The sequence below is a fragment of the Ischnura elegans genome, chromosome 1 (assembly GCF_921293095.1).
Source record: "Ischnura elegans chromosome 1, ioIscEleg1.1, whole genome shotgun sequence".
NCBI classification, from domain to species: Eukaryota; Metazoa; Arthropoda; class Insecta; order Odonata; family Coenagrionidae; genus Ischnura; species Ischnura elegans.
In genome coordinates this window covers 89,408,268-89,432,389 of record NC_060246.1, presented here as the reverse complement: position 1 = coordinate 89,432,389, position 24,122 = coordinate 89,408,268, and the positions used below count along the sequence as shown (strand labels likewise).

At 36.5% G+C, this 24,122-nt stretch overlaps 1 protein-coding gene across 1 annotated transcript; it reads left to right on the top strand.

Annotated features, from left to right (window-relative positions):
* Nucleotides 1-43: 43 nt before the first annotated feature.
* LOC124156869 (aminopeptidase N-like) lies at nt 44-24,049 on the top strand. Its single transcript, XM_046531391.1, has 12 exons — nt 44-597; nt 2,037-2,195; nt 2,268-2,570; nt 2,828-3,022; nt 5,244-5,427; nt 6,214-6,406; nt 6,893-7,170; nt 7,777-7,964; nt 10,123-10,290; nt 10,997-11,140; nt 11,537-11,612; nt 23,495-24,049. Exons 1-12 carry the CDS (start codon nt 44-46, stop codon nt 24,047-24,049), a joined length of 2,997 nt encoding a protein of 998 aa, XP_046387347.1.
* Nucleotides 24,050-24,122: the final 73 nt, after the last annotated feature.

Here is a 24,122-nt window from a genome sequence, read left to right as displayed (position 1 = left end):
ATTTGGCAATCCATTTTTTCCTTTCCAGTTTAAATAGACCAGGATGACACTCATTACAATGATCAGATTGTCACTCACTATTCTCTTCTGTGTACTGTTTCAATGGAGCGACGGGGAAATTCCTCTACCTCGCAGAGACACATTTTATCACTTCACAGCGGAACCGTACCAAGCATTAGATGATCCGGTACCCTTGGAGAGGGGACAACACCCTATAGACTACTACAGACTTCCGGAGGGAATCAGACCGGAGACTTATAAACTGCGGATAACTCCCTTCCTGGAAGAAGGAAACTTCTCGTTCGTTGGGGACGTCGAGATTCGGTTCAGCGTCCTCGAATCGAGACGCGACGTCGTGCTGCACTCGAAGGAGTTGGCGATCAGCGAGGAAAGGGTGGTCGAAGAGGGGTCGGGCGTCCCATTGGAAATCGATGCAATCTCTCACGACCACGACCGTGACTTCCACGAGGTACGGTTGAAGGAGCCGTTGGTCGCCGGGGGAGCGTACGTCATCGCGATGAAATTCGCAGGCGTACTCAACGATGATCTCAACGGATTTTACAGAAGTTCCTACAAGGACGATGACGGAAAAATCCAGTGAGTACATTTCATAGAATTTTCTCAGTGAATCAAAATAGAGGTAAAATTCATCACTGAAATTAATTTAACGTTATATATTCTATTGGCGATACTTACCGCAGATAAACAGAATAGAAAATCGAGAGTACTACATTACAAATTACCATATGATAAAAAAGTTATGAGTTTATATTTTATTAGTATATATATCATTTATTTGTATATTGCATTATTTTAAAGCATAAGTTATTATAATAATATCAAACTTTTTAATCACATAAGAAATGTTCTCATTGAGAAAAGGTAACAAACTGCAGCATTAAAGGTTCACTATCTCTAGCCATATATACCTTGTAGGAGCAGGTACCTAGCTGCGTTAATGATTGTGAATGAGGTGCTTCGATGGCCTAAATCTGCTCCAAAATAGCAATTTTCGAGTGCCGCCACCCCTGTCCTAAGACAGGGGCAACAGCACTCTCGGTCAATTATGAGATCTCTGTGGCCAATACGAGGAGACGCGTTTGATGCTCAACTTCGATGAATGCCACGCAGCGTGTGTTTCAATCGTGATGGGCCTTTTTTCTTTCTGATAATATTTTTTCGTGATTACCACTGCGCAGGACGGAAGACCGCTTTCTAGCCTGGAGGAGGAGCTTCGTGATCTAGTCAGCTAATACCATAACAACGACTCAGAGAAAGGATGGGGGAATGTATTAAAAGCTTTAATTGATCGAAGTAATTGTTAAAATCATTAAAAAAATGATTTTTACAATTTATTTTAATTTCATGACTGGATTTACTCTGCGGAAATTTATATAAAACATGCATTGCGATATTTAAGAAAATGTAGCAAAATGCCATCGACCCAACTAATAATCAAAAGTTGAACAAAGCTAGCCGACGTTTTTTATCATGAGCCTATGTGAATTTTTCTATTTATCATTGCTAAATTATCTGTTGAATATTGCCAATGAGATAGACAGAACGTTTTATTTGATTTTATGAAAACATTGAGCCATTGATCAGGAATCGCTGCTTGCGAAGCACGGCTTGTAATGAAGTGAATGGCGTATTGCTTCTAACAAAGTGAATGCAGAATTTTAAGAATCGTACGTTTTTTTTACCAATATTACTGCATTTGATAAGTATACATTGGAACGTACATTTTTCGACACACAAATATGTATTTCATGTAAAAAATAAAATTTTAGAGCCATAAGTGACTCAGAGTTCAAGCATAGGGGAAATACGCCGCACTCATTAAACTCTACGATAAATTCATTCAAGTATTTCATATTATGTGATTTTATGAAATTAATTTTAGTGTCATGGTAAGATATCATAATCAGAAATCATCAAAACCAATAAGTATCGAGAGAGTTACTTCATTAAAGTCGCATTTTGCCCGCCACTCCTGATTACAATCTAACGTATCTTATGTCTTTCCTTAAAAAAAGTTGGCTGGCCGTCACTCAGTTCGCCGCTACCAGTGCTAGGAAAGCATTCCCCTGCTTCGATGAACCTCACTTGAAAGCGAACTTCACCATAAGCATCGGAAGACACATGGAGATGTCATCCCTTAGTAATATGCCCGCAGTTGGACCCCCAGAGCATGAGTAAGTCACGAAACCTTGTTTTTCTTCCATTTATTTGATGGCCACATTAATTTTGAACCTTGTTCATTGCAGTCCAATGTTGCCGGAAAATTTTGTGTGGGACCACTACGCAGAATCTCCAAAGATGTCCACGTATTTGGTCGCCTTTGTTGTCTCCAAGTTCAAATCAAAGAGAGTGGCTGATGGAGAATTTTCAACATGGTCAAGGGGAGACGCCGTGGACCAAGTAGATTATAGCCTCACTGTTGGTCCCAAAGTATTGGATATTATGTATAACATCACAAAGATCAGATATGCTCTACCAAAAATGGATTTAATAGGAATTCCCGATTTTGAGGCCGGTGCAATGGAAAATTGGGGCCTCGTGACATTCAGGTAAGACTGAGGATCAGACATTTGTACAAAGGCCATATTTGTAATTATTTTATATGAAGGGTCTCGCAATTATATACCTGGTGGTCCTATCTTTTTTTTAAAATTCTTTACCGAAATACCTAGCTAACGCCACTTCACATACCTTTTCACGCTATATAACATACTTCCCTTTGCAATACATAGCTAATCTTATTAACTTCTTTTATTCTCGAGGCTAATAACATTAATTCTTTTCCGATTCTTCGCGCGGATATCAGAGAGACAGCGTTGCTATACGAGAATGGGACATCGACTCCATTCAATAAACAGCGCGTGGCAACCGTAGTTACGCATGAGCTGGCCCACCAGTGGTTTGGAGATCTCGTCAGCCCAGAGTGGTGGAAATTTACGTGGCTCAACGAAGGATTCGCCACGTTTTTCGAGTGCGCAGCTGCGGATTTCGTAAGTTCAGCGCGAGGAGCATGATTTTAAACTGAATCTCCTATTCATCCCGCTCTTCCAGCGACCGTTACTTCCCCTTTCCTTAATAACAGTTGAAAAGCATCCAAATGGATCTGAAGGGAATGGGCTCTAAAGATTTAGGCAACATGGGTTGAAAATTCAAAATAATTCAATTGAAAATGTAAAGAAATTTTCTATAAATATGATTTTTGATTAATGTTTCTGTCAATTAGATTGAAAAGTTCATTTATGAAATTTTCTCTTTTTTAGCTACTTCAACACAATAGGTTTCTTTAAATAATCTCTAGTATTACTTAATACGGCAATATTGCCTGCAGCATTATTCAATGAAATGTTTATGAATCAAAATTTAATAAATGACCTAACGAATTGAATGCAGATATGATGACTCGATTTTTCAACTGTGTATTGTTTTGATAGTTTAAAATATGAAAGATATGGTGATTTTTATTGATTTTTCGTGGTTGATAAAAATGGGGTTGGGAAGGTTATAAATCCTTTTTAAGAGTGTAAAAAATTGTTATTTTCCAAACAGAAGTATGTTTGACAATAAGTTCAATACATCTTAAAGCCAACAGATAAAATAACTTATTCCATATTTCGGGAACAATAACTGCCATATTTTATCACGCTTACAAAGTATTTATTCCGTTTTCATCTATCCTATATATTACATGTATAAGAAAGTAAGATTTTTGTCGAATAGGTCTCATGAATGATTTTGTTTGGTGAAAAATGTTGGCCTCTGTTTTTCTGGAAATTTACGCCATTTTTTACATTAAGCACGGGGCTGATAAAACCATCGACCAAGAATCGTGATTGAGCATAAACGCATCTCAATTACCCTATCTGTTAAAATTTTCAGATCGAGCCGTCGTGGAGGCTGATGGAGCAATTCGTGGTGCAACATCAACAGAAGGCATTTTTTGTGGACGCCTTTAAATCCACTCACCCAATTACTTTCGACTTTTCATCTCCACGCGCGATTTCGTCCGTATTTGACGAAATTTCATACAGCAAAGGTATCTCCTTAAATTTATGTTCCATTAATAAGAATATTTTCTTGTTTGAAAAATTAAATAGTATTAGCTTACCCCTGTACCACTAATTGTCATGAAATAAGTAAAATTTTAGATAATTCTTAAGACTTGTCAACTATAAATAAACTTCAACCTAAAATGCGAACGAAAACTGAAATACTGACTTTACAAAAAAGCACCATCTGTGATGGAAATGTGAAGATAATTTGCATTTTTTGAAAACCAATTTTCCTTTAATTTTCAGCTGGATCCGTCATAAGAATGATGGAAAATTTCCTAACAAGAGACACATTTTTTCGTGGACTCCAACGCTATTTGTCATATAGGTAAGTATTTCCTTATATTTCCGAAAATGTCGAGAGAAAACAAAATCGTTAGACAGCGTCAAAGTTTCCGTGACAGAGTATGAATGTACTACGTACCTTCGCAAAGGAAATCTCAAATCAACAACATAAGCATTCAAGTGAGCAAGCGTTCGTGAAGGAATATGTCAATGGTAATTGCATTTACAGTTCAATTTCATTGCAACGAAATATGAAAAGGAGAAGGTCACGGAAACTCTTGCTTAATCGAGGTGTTCTACGAGGAAGACTTATAACATCCAAATAATTGAAACATGTCAGTGAGAGCAAATCTTATTCGGCATCAAAAGCGTTTGATCACTTACATCTTCCAAGACTAAGAATCTGATCTTGTATATGTACTTACATTTAGTAAATTAACAATCACAGCTTATTTCACACTCTGCAAATCTCTTAGTTACTATCGTTGGCGCCGTGGATTAAACGGAATTTTTGTTTGAAAAGGGCAATTTAGCTCACATTGAGTAAACTTCCCACCGAGAAAAATTACCGAGATATAGTTTATGGTAAATCTCAGTGATTTTTAAGTTCCTCGAGGAAATTTGTGATAACGTGATAACAAATGTTCTGATTTATGAGTGAAAGTATATGTGAATTAATTTTACAGCACTATAAAAAATATTCCTGAATCGATGAAATGTGCATATTTTTCGCATATCTTAGTGACCCCTATAACTTTCATTTTCGTAAGAACCAGCGTATCAGGAGCTTGCACTGGAAGTGCAAAGAACGAAGCTAACATGAAAATAATAACCACTTGATTACGCACTAAAATACGGTAAAGGTAAGAAAAACTTTTATTTTTCTAGGCAATTCAATTATGGAAGTGACATTCAGCTTTTTGCATCCATGGATGATCAGCTGAAAGCTGACAGCATGGTGCCAGAAAACATCAACGTCACAGAAGTTATGATTTCTTGGACCAAGCAGAGCGGATATCCTGTGGTCACTGTAATGAGAAACTATGATGGTAGCACATTAATCATCAAACAGGTATGCAGCACCTTTTCTTCGCACTTGATCAATGAAGGCACAACGCTTCCATGACAAGGCAATGGTAACTCAATCACTCCCATATATTGAATTGAGCGGAAAAATGGAAATGCCTTCGAAAATGATATGGTGAAGGATATTTAAGAACAAAAGAAAGGTGATTTTGACTACTCCAAGCTATTTTAACTGAATAAACACGGGTTAATTGAAACGACACTCTGTTTAACCTTAAAAATACAAATATGATATAATTGTCTAAATGTGAAAATTTTCATATTACTTGCTAAGAAGAAACAATTATTATCAAAAGAAAAGCACCAATATTTCTTCTTCCGCATCATAGAAATCTCTTTGTCCACTTCTTGGAATTTCTCGCAAGGCAGAATCGAGTTCCATAAAATAATCATGACTGAATCTTGAGCAAAAAATTGATTGTAGGATAAAATTCAAAAGCATTGTCATATTTACCTTAAATATAATTACATGTAACAGGGACTATAATAACAGTATATTTTTCAGCGAGTAATAAAAATCTGTCTTAATTAAGCTCCTCTGTTGTGGGTAAAACATTTTCATTGAACATTATTGTTGCTCTCATATTTGATTTGGGATTTGCCATGGATGAGTAACGTTCCAATTGGCTGAGAAATATTCAACACACGTGTTAGAGCTTCTTAGAATACATACTTTTGTTATATACTCTGCCTATAACATTTTCCATCTGACAAATTTTCTACTTTAGCTGATTTTGGAAGAATCCCTTGTAACGTATCAATTTATTCCCAGGCGAGGTTCGTATTAGATGAAGCATTCAAGGACAACAAGATAATTTGGTGGATACCGCTAACTTTCACCACTGGTTCCACCATGGATTTCGCAAAGACCACGCCAAATATCTGGTTATCCGAGCATGGGGTTCATCATGAAATTAAAGGATTGGTTGACGAAGATTGGGTAATGTTCAACATTCAAGGTTCAGGTACGTTTAGTTAACAGGTTAAGTTTAGCTTTCTAACGATGTCGGGAAGAGAAATTAATGACAAGGAGTAAATAAAAAAGTGCCAAAGATAGAACGCAGTCTCCAGAGGTATTGAATAGCAATGAATTAAAGTGATGAAAAGAACTCTCCCTTGGATTCCAGTTTTTTTTTACTAGGCAACACCATTACCTAAAAAATTTGGGTGAGGAATCTACTGCTTGTTTTTCTACTTCACAACTCACCCTGTCCAATAAAAACATTTGATTCGAAGTCTTCTACTTTGCTTTCTTCAGTTGATTAATATTGAAACGAGAATATATTCAAAGCTTTATAGAATTCAAACAAAGTTTTATGGAGAAATATAAATTAAAATTCGCTACGCAATCACACGAGGAATGTGTACCAAAATGTTGGCATAATGGTACTAATGGAAGCTATTTAGTTATTTGACTACAAGTATTTGTTTCAAAACCTTAATTATTGCAGGTTATTACAGAGTTAATTACGATGAACATAATTGGAAACTAATCACCAACTTCATGCTCGGGAAAGATTTCCACAAAGTTCACCCGGTGAACAGGGCTCAGCTGATTGACGACTCCCTCAACTTGGCGAGAGGGGGTCTCCTCCGATATTCAGTCGCTCTCAACCTCATCCGTTACATGGAACAGGAGACAGATTTCATACCATGGTATTCCCTCTACCCTTCCCTGGCTTTCTTGGATTCCCGTTTAAAATACTCCGAGGAATACCCAAGATTCAAAGTAAGAACCATTGCATCTTTCAAATTAACTACATATAGGAAAAAAACGGGTAAATATAGATTCAAATTTATATTGATGGCCGATCGACAGAAAATGCAGTAATTTTAAAAATCGAGAATTAATCGGAAATTAAATTACAGTTATCTCGGGCCATCCATTAATATGAAACGTTTTTTTTATTTTAGTAAACAATTAATTATAACTAACATGCTTGATCATGTTGCTGTGGAAAAATGAATTAGTATGAAATCTTAACAGGCTTGACGTGGTGGAAATGCGATACATCTTTGATAAAATATAAACAACAAATGGAAATTTCCACTCTTTAATATAAAGCTCCACTACCGACCATAACTTTGACAATCTATGTGATTTTCACGGAGGATTATGTGCCTTATTATTAATATATCTTGTTATTGATAAAATGAATTATCTTTCTTTAATCACGCACAAAAGAAAAATCTCTGGTGCATGAAATATTTGGAAGACTGAGTCCATAATGCAAATACGTAAGAAGTATTTTGATATTTAAGAGCGTAAACATGGAATGACAGAAAACAATTAGGAGTCATAAAAATGCGTATAACTTATATGATTTTATTACAGATGTTGATGTCACACCTAATGTTGAAATATTACCAAAGCTTGAATTTCACCGACTCTCCGCAAGATGACCACTTGGCTCTCCTCAGTCGTTCAATGCTCTTGCCATGGGCGTGCAAATACAAGAACGAGGAATGTGTGGAAGAGGCCCATAAGATATTTGCTGATTGGAAACTTGGGAAAATCGACAGGTTTGTTTGAAACTATAAAACTAAGTGAACTTCCATATTAACATAGTTCAATATGGTTTCAATTTTTAGATAGAGATAAATTCAACCAAGTAGCTCAATAAAGTACCTGACTTGCTTGTATACTCCTTGATCGTTTGAGATTTACTACAGATGGCTAAATTTTACGAATGTTGAAGAAAAACCATTATTTGTATTAAAACTTAGTTCTGCGAATAAATTTTAATGCTTTAAGATGAAGATATCTATCTTCACCATCAGTAAGCAATCCGAGTATTAGTATTACGCTGTTCTTCACATGATCCTTCAGTCATATAGTATATTAATATTTACATAACTAGTATGCTTTAACTCTTTCATCACCTACTCTAAAGGCCTGTTTACACGATACATTAACACGTACGAGTTAAGGTACGTTTGCGTGAATGATTTTTGTGGACCGGAACGGAACATGTACGAATGCATAAACCAAATTAGAACAGGTTCTATTTTCTGTGCATGCATTCGCAAGTTGGGTGGTTACACGGTGCATTTTGACGTTCATTCTCGCGTTCATACATTTAGACATTAACCCGTACGTGTTAATGTACCGTGTAAACAGGCCTTAAGTATCTCACCCGAGGAATTCCTCTATATTCATCCCGCTCACCTCTCCTTCAACGATAATTTTCGTTAGACCATTCTGTCTAATGATGCGGGCGAATGGATTGCCCCGTCTTTTGCCTAAAGTTTTTGAAATGCTTTTCTTTTCTCTTACTCTTCTAATAATTCGGTAATTCCGCACACGCTCAGAAATAGTCTGATTCAGGGGGGGTGAGGGAGAACGTGTAGCTTAAAATATTAATCCCTCCAGACGCTATTCAATATTAACAAGTTTTTTAAGTATCGTTTTCATTTTGTTCGTTTAATTTGTGTACCACGGTACCGCAATCATTTAAGCCTTGAACCCAAGTCAAGAAGATAGATTTGTAGATCTATTCGTATTCTAGTTCTCTATCTTTTTCTAGTTCTATTCGGTGATTCGCTAGTCAAAGCTCAGGAGAAAGCGTCGCCCAAATGGGAAAGGAGCTCGAAAACTGTCGTTATGATACATGTAACTTATTAATATTCTCATACAGTGACGTAACTATGGGGGGGATGAGGGGGATAGATTGGGTACTGATTGAGACTATAACGTAATTTTAAAGATGGTTGATTTTAGTCCTACTAAATTCATAAAATTAAAGTAATTATAGTAAAAAATAGAGCTTATCCCCTGTTAATTTTAACCCAAAAAATAAATTATCAAAAAGAAAAAAGTAAATTTTGGGGCTAAATTTAATTTATTTCTTAAAAAACTAGATATGTACAATTATAAATGAATAGAATTTCTCCACTAAAGAATATTAAAGATAGTTATATTACAATCCCCCCCCCCCCAAAAACCTCAGAGGAATAAAAAAATATTCAAAACCATTGTCTAGTTTTCACTTATAATAACTGTATCTGCTTAAAGTTAATTTTTTAGTGCCAAAATGATGTGAAATGTATTTCCTGGCATGTCATTTTTTTAAAAGTTTTCCCGAACCCTCCAAGAGGGGAGAGGAGAGTCGCCACCCCACGCCATCTCATCCCCCCAAAGCATATTCCTAGTTACGCCGCTGTTTTCACATTAATAACTTTTAGATTAAAATGAAGAGAACAGTTCGTATATCAATTGCTGCATGTTGTTTTTAATCTTAAATATGAGATGACGTTTGGCTGTCAGACACTTGTGCCCCCTCAGGAAAAATCCTGGATGCGCCCCTGCGTTCAAATACCACATTTTCATCCAGCTTTGGTATTAACTTAGTTGAAGGATAGCTGAAAGGCTCAAGATCGTGGAGTGCTATTCTTAGAATTTAAATAATGGTTCTTCCTGCATAAAAAATTCTCAATCTAGCTCTTCATCGTCTTTCACGTACAAATTCTTCTACTCGTGCTTGTCAGACGTAGCAGTTTCTGGTCATATCAACCATAAAATTACTTCTTTATACCGTAGATCAAGATGAATTAATAACTAAAATCAAACATCTTTCTGCGAGATAATGGGCAACGCAAAATTTATTTTTATGCAAAAATTAATTGCTTAACATACAGAAATTCATAAAACTAGAATGTGATATAAGTGATATTTTTTCAGAGTACCTCCAAATATAAAAGGGACTGTTTACTGCCATGGCATTTCATCGGGCGACAAAGAAGATTGGGATTTTCTATGGAATAAATACTTGAGCTCAACCGTGGCTACAGAGCAAGCTATCATCATTGGAGCATTGGGATGCAGCAAGGATAAAAATATCCTGGAAAGGTCAGCCGAATATAATTATAATAAAATAGAAAAATTTACTTTCGCATTTCAATGTAAGCTCTAAATAGATGGGAAAACACTTAATGATGTGAAACACCTATCCCATTCTTGGCTACATACCTAATTATACTCCAAGACTTTCCTCGAGTATGAGATGGTTTACCTTAAATAAATACTTCATTGATGATATGTATTCTAAACTGAGAGTTAATGTTATTCTGTCACATTCGTGAGTGGAGTTGAACGTGAGATTAATAAACTTCACCGAAAAAGCATTCAGATAATGGACAATATACTCATTCCTAGATAACATGTCATTAAATCAGTCTACGCGGAAAATACACAAAATGTCAACATCTTTGTCATTAAAATCTAATTTTCTTTTTCCATATGGCTTTTATAGTAGAGCGCAAACGAATTAACGTACACAAAAAATTGCAATTTCTTCTTCATCTTGGCTCTACTTTTAAATTTACTTTCAAAATAGTACGATTTTTCCCTAATACCATCTATCATATGTTTCACTTGAAAATATTATTGTGATAAGAGCTTTAAATTTCTCCCGCTACCAATTTTTTCATTTCATGCCATTCTGTCATTGCTAATTGCCATGAACTACCCAATCGCCTACTTTTTTAAAGCAAGAATGAGCTTAAACCGCAAATTGTTCCTCTGAATTGATAAAAGTTAAATGTTGATTTTGCAGGTTTCTCGGCATGGCTTGTGACAGTGACTCTGGTATAAGACAACATGAGAAAACAAGCGTCTTTGCAGCGGTTTTCAACTCACCAGATGGCCTGGAGGTAGCTCTGGAGTATTTGATCAGAAATTTCGAAAAAGTCAAGGGCGGGTGAGTAAATCCTAGCCAATAACTCAATAAATGTTGCTAAATGAGGAAAGTTTAGTAAATTATGCGAAAAATACGGAAAAACTATTTTAAAGTTGTAAACTCAAAAGTTATTTATATAGCCTGAATAATCTGTTTTCTCTTAAAAGTTTGTGAAATCTTTATCTCTTATACCATTAAATCGTGATTGGCTTAAATTGATTCATGTAATAATAAAATATCTCAGTATCAACGAAAAGTAAGCTGCTAGTAATCAACATGCATTTAATATCTTAATAAATTTGAACTTCTTGAGTTATTTTGTTATATGCTAAGAAGAATAACTTTTACAATTTATTTCAAGACAATCAACAAAAATTACGGCTGTTGGACTGACGGTAAAAATAATTTTCTTTCAAGGCTTGGCACGGCATCTGTAGGCGGCCTCTTAAAATCACTATCTAATCGAATATCTTCCCCACAGCAGGCAACCAAGGTAGGTAAATGACTTACGCACGAAAAATCAATGTGTTTTTATGGCATTTGCTTATATATACATTGAATGGCTGCTATAGTATGGGTAACTCTTTGACTCTTAATGCGTTACGCATGGGACACTATTAGAGCACCAAAACAATAACGTCTCAAATAAAACTTTATTTCCGAAAGGATTCAATTTATTTATCTAAAAATTAGAAAGAATATAAAATAATGTTAAAATTAGAGACGTTAATAATATTATTACTATAAACCAAGCATTTCCTGCATCTAAATATCTTTTAAAAAAATACATTTATATCCAACTAATATATAAAATTATTCATTTCAACGATTCCTGAAATGAAATTTTATAAATAAAATGTATTGATAAACTTTTACAGATGAAAAATTTCCTGAGTACCATTGTGAGCGACATGGTGAGCGCTGAAAGAGCAATCCAACAATCTCTGCTGCTAATCGACAGCAATATGAAATGGAATACTATTTACGTTCCTTTCATCGAGGCTTGGTTAAGAGAGGAGTATTCATAATAAGAAAAGACTGTAATGTAACCCCACATGAAAACCAATAAAAGTACTCAAACTCACCCTTTAACTTCTGATTCGTAGCATAAGGAATGAAAATCATGATGACACGAATTTTCCAAGGTATTACGAAACGGATCATGAATGAACGTCTTCTATTGACGCAGTTCATGGTCGTTCAACAGAATTTATCAGAAAGGGAAAAAATCATTTCTGGAATGAATTCCACCATATTTCATCTCTAAATGCAATTTTTCGACTAAATCAACAGCGCCACGACGATAGCAGCAAGGATTGACAGAGGGTGGCAAAGTTCTGTTTGAGAATAGAAAATTATATTTTATATGGAAAATCTGACGAGTGAAACAGGGTTAAATCCGACACAACGAAACAACAGAAAAAGGAGAAAATAGCGTCTTAAACAAAAAACTTAGATTGTAACTGTAGGTAATGTTTCCAGATTACAGAAATCGGATAAATTGTAATTAAACAAGCGTTTACCAACGTATAACAACATATACTCGGTGAGATAAGTCAAATTAATTAATTGATTAATAAGTCATATTAAAGATAATTTTAAGTAAACGAGAATGGCTTTCCATTATAAGTTGTATGAATGGTATCGTTATTAGCATTAAAGCACGTGTCCTATAAAATGTCAAGTATTATTTACAACAATAATTAGGATTTGCAATCTTTAAGGCTTGAAATTAGGAGGATAAATTGTAGATTAACAGTTGAAACTGAAATCTGATAACGTAGAATAAAGGTCATATCTGTAAATTTTGCCTTCGATTAGAGCCAAATACTCTACGAAATGATAATTTCCAAGACAAAATTTCATTTTATAGATTACTGGAGCCTCAAGTCTAGTGGGAGAGAATAATTATTAAAACAGTTTTTATGGATTCTAAATGAATGTTATTTTCGGCATTTAGTCAGGATTGTGATCAATTTTCTCACATACTTGCCATCCATCTCCACCACATAACTTTTGATATCGGACTCATTTCCCATTTCAGAGTATAGCGGAGTCATGATCCTGGGTAGAGACTACAGCAATCATTAAAGGCACTGTATTCACATCAAAACTCTTGATCTAAAAGCATTACTTAGTCACAAACATAATCGATCTATGTACTATGGGGGAAAAGTATCCCAATAGAGTTTGTGCCGCCACCATCGCTTCGCAGGAGAATGGACTCTCTTTCTAACGGTATATATCCTTGGAATGAGATGAGGGAAATTCAAGTACGGTCTTTTTTCAGCCACCAAGGTCGTGGCGGTGAATTTGCCTGCCTCAGACCGAGGCTCGAACGAATTATGTTCTCCTCTCTGGAATGTTGGCGCATTCGATATCCTTAGGAATTTAGTGCCTTCCTTTTACCCGCTATATCCCTCTAACCCACATTTCCGCTCCTTTTTTGCACCTACTCTTGCACTCGTAATAAAATTCATTTAAAGGCCATCTTCACTTCCTCATTTTATCCTCTCTGAAAATTTACGAGATAAATGTTCGCTATACGTAATCTGCAAGGCAGCATTAGCGAGGAGCGATTTTGAGCATCAGGAATTACTCTAAATACACTGGTCAACAAAAAAACTTTTTTCTGTCCTAGAGATGTTGTTGGGTGATCCTAGAGATGCTTTTCGTCCTAATTCCAAATCTGTGCTCAGATGTTTTCTATCGCGTCTAATTCCTTTAGGACAACCGAATCAAATAAGTGTTCAAGGATATTTAAACAAATAAATCGTGATTTTAAAAAATGTGAAAAAATGATACTTTCATAGTATTTTCTCGTATATTTAGCACCTGGTAAGTCCCTATTCAGTGTCAATCAGTAATCTGCTAACATGTTGCTGAAATTTCCTTGGTACTATTTCTCCGAATGTAAAATATCTTGGTCGAAACGCTCACTGTGTTCATTTCTAACAGCGCTGAGTTTTGGTGGAAAAAGCAAGGTGTGAGTCGAGAAAATAAATTTTTAAATTCATATTCCAGACCATATTTTGGTATAATTTAATTGGATTAGCCACCAGATCATGATAATTTTCAGCCATGATATTTTCTAAAGAATGCTCAGATACATTTCTGAATGCGTTCCACGCGCTTTTTTCCGTTGACCTCAATTGCTGTTGAAATTCCGAATCCTTCAGCGCTTCCCTAATCTATGGCCCAATACAAATTCCTTCTTTGACCTTTGCCTCACTTAATTGAAGGAATTTTTGTTTCAAATAAGTAAAATCAGCACCATTTTTGTCCATGGCTTTCACAAAATTGAAAAAAGTCCTTATTTAATATGCCGATGTGGAAAAAGAATATTTTTGGATCGACCAAAGGCTGACAAAGGACATTTTTGGATCCAGGAACGAGTTCTTTATGTTCCGGACAATTTTTCTTTCAAGTAATAATTTTTTCTGTCTCTTATATCCCACTCGCAAATGAAGAAACAACATTTCGTATAACCAAGCTGTAATCCTAATTAAATTGCAATTACTTTTAAGTGGCCTCAAATTTTCCATTTATATTTTTGATAGTGATTTTTTTCTAAAAGTAACTGCATATTCTCGTAAGATCCTTTCATTGCAATTTCATGATTTAACAGTATTAATGGGAACTCATTGCCATTATGTAAGAGATTAGCCTTTTATATAACCTGAACAAACGCTAATCATCTGTGTTGAATTCAAAATTAAGAGTATCCATAACAACGAGAACATCATTGCAAAAATCAAATGGTTTTCTGAAGAAAAATATCAATTTTAATTCGCCATGGCGAGATCGAAACATCAAAAGTTTCGTATTTCGATCCAGCAATTTCTAACCAATCTTATAGGACCAATCGTGGTCCTAAGATTTCACCCTTCTTTTTTGATAAAATTTAAACCAAATTCTCCTCACGTAATAAATGGGTGCCCCTTTTACTATTTTTGCTAACGGCTGGTGCCCTTGTAATCCTCGCTAAACACCTGTTGAGGCGGCTTAAAGGGGATATTGTATAAGTTTGATTTTATAGAGGTATATGCATACGTATGGTAATCTCTCGAAGTCCTTTCTCACCATGCGGCCTCAAAACTCAAATATTCTTGGTCGAGAGATGGGAAAAACCCCTCATTGACTATGATAACGGCTCAAAACCAACTGCTTGCCTGGATGTAGAATCTGATATATTTCCGATCTTTGTATGGACTGCCGGATTGATCCGGTAGGGCTAGAGAACCCGATATTTACCCCTCTCCTTTTGCAATAGCCAAAGTCCAGATGCCCTGCAAATACCATTTGTATTTTTGGGAATAACGGAAAGAGATTTAGCAAACCTGAAAATTGCCTAAAAGCATATAAAATCATCGTGATGTAAAGTAAATAAGGGTTCTAATTGGAACTTGTAAGATATATTCCGCTGAATTCCTGATTTGTTGAAGGAATGGCCTTTGAAAAATGAAACAACGTCAATGTCGTAGGGCAAATTTTTAGTATCTATTTGAAACAACTCGGTTGGAACCAATTTGATGCCAATGTGCAGCACTCTTTTACATTTTGAATTCATAAGTTAGAAGAAAGATTATTCCATGCAAGCTAAATTTTAATGCACCATTGTGGGTACGTAAGGACTGAATTTTTAATCAAGAGAAACTCACGATCACCCCAAAATATAGGGGGGTAGGATGTGCCGCGTAAGTTCAGTACTGCTGGACTACAGTCTGCGCCAGAGAGAGCCTCACGGGCGCCGCGCCGATTACATTACATCTACAGCTACATCTACATAATAACCTGCGAGCCACGTCCAGGGTGTTTAACAGGGGAGCATGCATTGGGACACGCCGACGACCAGGGACCGAAAGTCTTAACCTCTGAATGTTTGTCCAACCATACATGCGTCGGCATTGGATTTCCGCAAATAAAAAATTTCACGTGCACAAAAAAGCGTGAATAGCAATTATAGTCACAGCGGATGCAGTTCCGCGCGATTGTCAACAAACACCCACATCAACATTAGCAATGATACGACGTTTTTTTCTTAAAAGACCGTTAAGACACGTGATACATGGGTGATACATGAGTGATACCTGGGTGAGACATGGGTAATACAAACATCCGTGCGGAATGACGCCTTCCAGTTTCCCCTCTTTGGTGGGTCCACGGTAGTTCCAAATGCCATATAAGCAGAGGCCCACAGCAATTACAATTCACTTGCACCAGAACTGCGGTATTGAGAAGACCAGACGCATCTGATCCAGAATCATCCCACACGATATATTTGGCAAGTTTTATTATTTAAACTCAATGAATACGCCAATGCTTGCAGTATCTTTCACCTAATGGACTCATAATAATCTTTCTGTAAATATTTAAATACAATATAGTGAATTAACGGCCTAAATGTTTGCTTCACATCGGTGGCATCCGGAAATTTTCATAGCAATTGTAACTGATCACTTTTTGTTCATTAATTCGTTCACATCTATATATGTTCAACAGAAGTGTAATTCATTTATCGATACCTAAACTAACGTCAAAATGGGTGAGGAAATTTCATTCCTGAAATTTACTATGAAAACCAATACTGGCCTACCAATCTTGCCATTGAGACTAATTGTAAGATAATTATATAGCTTCATTGTTACACATATCCTTCAATTCGCCGGCCTCATTCTTTATTGAAAGGAAAATTTTCAGATGAATATTCCTACTTACTCAAATCAAATTACTACAAACTAAGGGTTTTGAATCATAGAGTTGACATAAACGATAACGAAATAAAAGTTTTTTTCGAAAGTTGCACCAGGGAAGAATAACCGAAAAATAAGAAGACTTCTTTGACGTGGGGGAGACAGAGTGCGGTTGTGACAATTCTCATTTGATTGCTCTTAGTTCTGTATGTAGGCTACTAAGCTGAACGAACAGTGTTTCTTAATGAAATTTGTACATGATTATACGTTTTCGTATTGAATTTGTACCCCTGCCCACAAATGTTAGCTCATAGGAGCAAGTTATGGGAAAATGAAAAGTGTCCTCTTGCATAGGTACTATGTCTGATTCGGGCTGTTCCATTTCAGACCTAGAACACGACATCCCAGATCCCATTCCAGGATCCAAAATGGCGCCATCTCTATTGGTATTCTCAATATCCCTACCTAGTAATGTTATGTAATCCTTCAAACCAGGTTTATGAGTAACGGTGTTATGGGAGGGTATACGAATTTTTCTCTTTTGCTCATTTGATGACCACTTATACCGATTTCTCCTGTAAAAAATTGTTCTTGCCTGCGGCGATCTTTTACCACATCACTTATGACATCATCTGTGCTCCCTCCTTCACTATCAGTTGTATTTGTCGGCATTTGTCGACAGATTTTCGCACTACTTCAGAAACTACGCACTCGAAGGTTTTCTGGTTGCTTGAAAAAAACAACGCTTCGGAATTGGCTACCTTATCTATAAAGGACGAAAGATATCCTGGTAAGGGAATTGCTTGAATAAGTTTCCCCATTTGGAATATATGAATGAGGGACCATAGCATTTTGTACATTTGGCTAGAAAGAATAATGACACGTATAGTATTGTCCAATAAGGCGTCTAATTCTTACTCTTTTTCAGCAAATGGTACATCTAAACTTAGCATTTTTCTGGCCTGGCCAACCATTGTCGATATAATTCTAAGGCTTTGGGTCAACGGATTATATGGGCAGTCATTCTCCTTTGGGGTTTCATTTTTCTCCATCTCACACGCTTCATTTGTGATACTTTGGTAAAGATTTCTCACACGGCATACCCAATCCAAAGTGTGGGGTGCGATTGCTATCATGGTAGATATGAGAGATGTTTTAAAGACCGAAAGGCTCTTCCTCAACTTTCTCTCTGATTGTCGAATCACATTTGCCACACTCCTTCTAGGGCAGGGGTCTCTAATTTACTAGGCCACGAGGGCCACATTCCAAGTTCCGAATCGCCCCGCGGGCCGGATAGCAAATTTGCCGATGACTGAAGTATTCGATTCCAACGTCTACTGAGGTATCCAGTGGCGTATTTCTTATTTAGGAACAGTTGAAGGCGACTTTGACGTGTAGTACAGCGCTGCAATGCTCCTAGCGGCGTCTCACAGAGTTATACGAGCGAGAATCGCGCGCTACTTGAAACGAGTGTGCGGGCCGGATGAAAACCCTCCTCGGGCCGGATCGGGCCCGCGGGCCGTAGTTTGGAGACCCCTGTTCTAGGGCGACGCATATCCGTCACCATATCTGCTGTTTTGTTATACATTGATTCCCGCTTCGATATGAGGGAGGTTGACTGCTGATTTCCGTTATGCCGGACGAATCCTATGAGGAATTCATTGATGTCTACCATAATTTTTCTAAGCCGTAAAACATGTTATCGGGGCATGCCTGTTTTTCCGTCGCCAGGGGCATGGCTAGTGACAGCGCCCAAGTCGAAAGTTTCACCACTTTGACGACAAATTTCACTACCTCATGTAGATGGTTTCCTTGACCCGCGGTGTCTTTTTTGCCCCTGCACGGAATCTCCTCTGCTCTTTCAGCCCTCTCATAAGATGTCACAAATTTGTCCATTAAGTTTAGTAAGAGCAGCACTACATCTTCCATGGGATCCCTAGAACAGTCGTCGAAATGCCTTTTCGACGTGTCCGAACCCGATTCCCTGGAATAACGTGAAATCTTTCCTCTTATTTCTCTTATCCTATCACGTCCATCAGAATAAATATGGATTAAGTGAACCAGTGAGTTATGTTAACTGGGATTGGAGGTAATTTTTTCCGTTTGAGATTTTAAACTGGGTACATGAGTGAGATTGGTAAGGATGGCATAACGCTCCTCCGTACCATTCCCATCAGCCTCACATTTTTTCCCCGCAATTTTTTTCAGTGAGTTTAGGAATGCATTTCCCACGTAAATTACCTATGGCAAATACTACCTCATCAAGTGAACAGCTAATATTTGTACTGTGGTTTGGAGGTTCCGTGCTGACTCCTCGTTCAATGGCATTTAATACGATTCCCGCTGCGTCGATTCTTTTTGAATAAGTTCCGCTATGGAATAATTATGACGACACCTAGGTCATACTGTGGTCTGGGTCGTGCGGTTGAGAAAGGAAAAGATTTTTCCAACAGGAAACACATATTTTATCGACCTAGCACGTGTTCCGTTTCGGTCTTCATTTGCGTCGTGCTCCGCATGAATTTCTGCATCTTCAAAAGGCTCCAGAGTCCTTCCCGGGGTAACTACTGTGCTGAGGAACTTTCCGTTTTTTGTTGGTCCTGCTGGAATTCAGAAAGAGTGCATTAAACACCGTATTATGGACGCAGAGCATAATACTCACATTCTCATCAAAAGTCGGGAAGCAGAGATGTGAGCAACCATATTTTATTTATATAATCGTACTCTCTGAAATTTTACTTTTATTGCTTATTATTACAATTGTTTAATGAATGATACTTATTAATTTAATTATTAATATTAATTTTTATTAGTTATTATTATTGCAAAAATGAGGGTTGAGCTTCTACGGCCTCGGAAATTATAGAAAAGAAATTCTCAATTGGCCGTATAATTCTCCGTGTTTGTCCACCTTGTAAGTCAGAAATGTAACTGCGTTGGTGTGCGGTAAGGGGGAGAAATTCCCCGCAGGGACCAAACACCAGATAAATTGTTCCTGAACAGAGCTGAAAATCTATACATTTTTGATGTTATTTAAAAGTAAAATTGGGTAATATTGCGTTATTCGATGTCAACAGAAGTAAACCTACCATAATTTGTGGAGTTGACATCAGTCATCGTTAACCCCGTGGATGCAATGAAAATTGCTTCGACGAATAAGAATACCAATAGAGATGCGGCATTTTGAATGCTGGAATGGGAATTGGGATGTCGCGTTCTGGGTCTGGAATGGAAAAGCCCGAATCAGACATATGAGCTAACATTTGTGGGCAGGGATACAAATCCAATACTATCTTATTAATACATTAATATCTATTGTTTCCCATAGTAAATTTCAGGAATGAAATTTCCTCACTCAGTAGATGAAGGATCATGTCTTTTTATAGCGAATAGTGGGTTCAAAATCCATTTTTTGGAATCATCAATAAGCTTACAGAAAGAATGAATATTTTTTACTCATAACAAGTTTGATTTACCTAGGATACACTAACACGTCATGTCAATCGCCACACTTATCTCACTTCACTTATTTTGTGAATACTTCAATTTTGATTATAGACATGTAACATTATGGATTTGAAAACAAAAGCAGGAGGTGATTGCAGTGAATTATTCACTGGTACATATTTTAATGAGATGTTTGCATTTTTTATAAAAATGAAAGGCTGCTACCGGTATAGAAACTGAGGGGAAAGAGTCTCAGAGTTATCTCCACCCTATTGAAATGGCGGATAGATGTAGTATAGGGTTTACTTTCTGGAGATGTCAGTAAAACTTTCGTGGTCCATGTTCGTCCGTCAGGCAAATAGTCTTTATGAGGTCTCTTGTAAACGAGAGGAAACGTTTGCAAATTTAAAGTCTTAACGTAGTTTACCCCAATAGCCATTAATATTGACTTTTTGAAGATACTATATGTCACTGAGGCATGTAAGATAGGTGGTTTATGTTAACACGCGTATTAACACTAAAATAGCGGATGTGGCATTTTCGTTTCATTTTCAACATTTTAAAGTAAAAGTTAGGAAATTTAAAGTGCCCTCTCTTCTCCAATATATTTGCTGTATAATGGGACTTAGTGACTTTCAATCAAGCCAAGATTACTGCCTTTGAGGGAAAAAATGTAACAATCAAACTAAGAGTATTTTTTAATAAAAATAGACCCAACTGCACCGCAAATGCAGCACTATTTTGTCTAATGGCGATAGTTCAAATGATTTGATAATTAAACTATTTTTGCTGATCTTTAATCGTAAAATACTTTAATAATGGCTTTTTCTATCAAAATAAGTTCCTTCCATTATCATTTTCGTACATAACACTGTCAAAACGAAGATATTACTAATAAGTTTCTATTCTGAACTGAAAATTTAATTTTTGGATAGCACTTACAGAAAAAACAATATCACCAAATCTTGAGGATTTATTTAAAAAACAAGCTTACAAGATGAAATGCATGACAAAAACGGTAAACATTGACATCTTCCGCGCTATAAATCAAAGACGGAAGTGCTATAAAACCTCAATGTTGTTAAATTCACCCAGGCTTCTCACAATTTCTGGCCATGAGCATTTGGTGACACCAGAATTCATATTTTACTCGGGATATCCAATGGAGACATATAAATCATGTAAAATCAGCCCATAAAATGATTGAAAAAGATTTACTGCAATTTTTAAAATTTCTACCACTCCGAAATTCAATCAAATATTTAACTTATTTATTAATTATTAACATTTATAAATTATTTATATTTTATATTATATTTCATTTATTTATAAATTATTTATAAATATAAATTATTTTTTTTATATCTAATATTGTTGCAATGCAACCCGCAACACTAGCCTATTTTATTTCTTTTGAGAAGGTCTGCAAGTGACCAGTGAGCTTTCTGATCAATCCTACAGCGCGGAGCCAAATAAAAACTAAAATTTTCCTTGTACTTTCTTATTTGCATATACGTGCAGACGTATTTGTGGAAAAAGGAGAGATTGTTTCTTCACGGTTCTGAAATAGGGGCTAAACGAGGGGCTCCGTCAGTTACCAAAAGATTTCACAATCATGACCACGTCTAGAACCATTTCGGATGGAGCGATTGGTACGGCTGGTGCGTCTAGTTTTGAGCTGAGAACGGATTACCTCATCAAATATTTACTTAGGAGTGGCGATCAAATAATAAGTGCCAGAGAAGTCTTTTTTATCAGAAAAAGTCCCTGCACGCGGAAAAAAACGCTTGCACGCCGCCAGAAAATGTCCCAAGAATTCTCTAAAAAAGTTTTTAAAATTATATTTTTCGATAAATTGGTGAAGATATAAATTTATAAGCACACAAGTCCATCATTTACGAATGGACAAAAGATTTTTAGTCTTAAATAAGTCGCGCTCTAATGATAACCAGTTGCCTACATTAGAATAAGTTTCTATTGACTTTTTACAAGAGGAAAATATGTATTTATCGCGAAAGGATACCAGTTGTAATTTTAATTTACTCAATTGCAGGTAATAACTGTCGAGATAATTGATAACTATGATACAATTGAAGATGAAATGTCGAGTCACCAGAAGCCATACTAAATGCTTGCGACTCTTGGCGACGAACTGCTATAGTTATTTGATCTTGTCTAGCCGTTCATATCCAAGCTGCCTATTTCTTTCTGTAACTTACTTATGGAAAATCACTAGGCTAACGGAAGCATACGGATCTTTTGAAAGGGAAGTATCTGATATCAAAACTAAACAGAAAATCTAGAAAGAATTAAAAATTTGGTGAGTAAACTATAGACGCACGCCAAACATATCTTTCCAACAACCGGAAATGCTTGTTATAGCAATATAAGTCAAACACCGGAGCGGAATTGATGGCATTAGGAATGAAAATACACAACGCACAAGCGGACTTGCGCTAACAGAGGTGAATAGATGTGTCGGATTAATAAGGACCGGCATATTGTGATCTCTAATCCCATATTGCGCTACTAAATAATTATTTTTAGTTACCTATCAGGAAATTATTACGTAAGTATGACACATTTCTGTGTTCAATGAGTTGAAAATCAATGACACCTTATTTCATTGTAGAGGTAAAATATTTTGCAGAGGTAATAGAAATAATGTTAAAAAGTGATAAGGCGCGCACTGTAGATGGGATAGTGTGAATGACTGCAGGCTTATTATTCTCGATGACTTCCATGACGTACCAGGAGTATGAAGCCCATATTCCCGATGGAAAGGAGGAGCGACAATTAGTTCAACAAGAATTTACTATGAGGTGCAAGAGATGTAAGAACCTGCTTCGATTAAGAAAATGAGACGAAACTTCTATTTCGAATCATTAAACTGATGATGGCTCGACTCTCAGTAAAATCGTTCATTTTGTCAAATGATACATAGAGAGTCTATTTAAAAATAAACCTAGGAATCATTTAAAAGGCAGCATTTAATATTAATTCGATTTGACCAATCCAGAAGTAAGGTTTATTTGACCAGTGAAAGTTTATTAATTGAATTACTCCATTCCGTTGATGATAATGCAGAGATTTATTCAGTGAGTGTAGCAAGACGAACTTGAATGATATCAAATGCAATATTTTTAGGGAATGGTAGTCATCTTCTTTCAGCTGGATGTATTTCGTACCATGGTATAAAGGTCTTTGTTACATGTCGTTCCATTTCTAATTTCAGACTTCAGCGATGGATCTGAAAGTGACCTGGGTCGTCACAGCTCTTTTCTGCACCTCATTGACGGCTGCTGTCCATGGAGAAATTCGCTATGAATCTGTTGCACTCTCAAAGGCGAAATTACCTAAAATCATCCTTAGGACGTTTGTTGCAGAGGACCCAAAACATCCGGAATATTACCGGCTACCTAAAGGAGTTATCCCTGAAACATATCACCTCAAGATTGTTCCTTTCTTCGAAAAAGGAAATTTCTCATTCTATGGAGTTGTAGAAATTAGGTTCAACGTCCTCGATTCGACTGATATTTTGGTCTTGCATGTCAAAGACCTCCAAATTACGACGCAGAAAGTGATGGAGGATGATCAAGAAGGAAAAGAGATTCCCATAAAAGACTCAGTGCACATGGAACAGCGCGATTTTCATATGGTAACCCTTGAGCATGCGATGCTTGCAGGAAAAAATTACAAGGCTACAATGAGCTTCCAAGGAAGACTTCGTGACGATCTAAATGGATTCTATAGGAGCTCGTATAAAGATGCAAACGGGAAACTTCGGTGAGTATGTCACAATAATACGATACTTACGAAAAACGTTACGCATCACAAAAACGATAAAAGCGCTTCGTAATGAG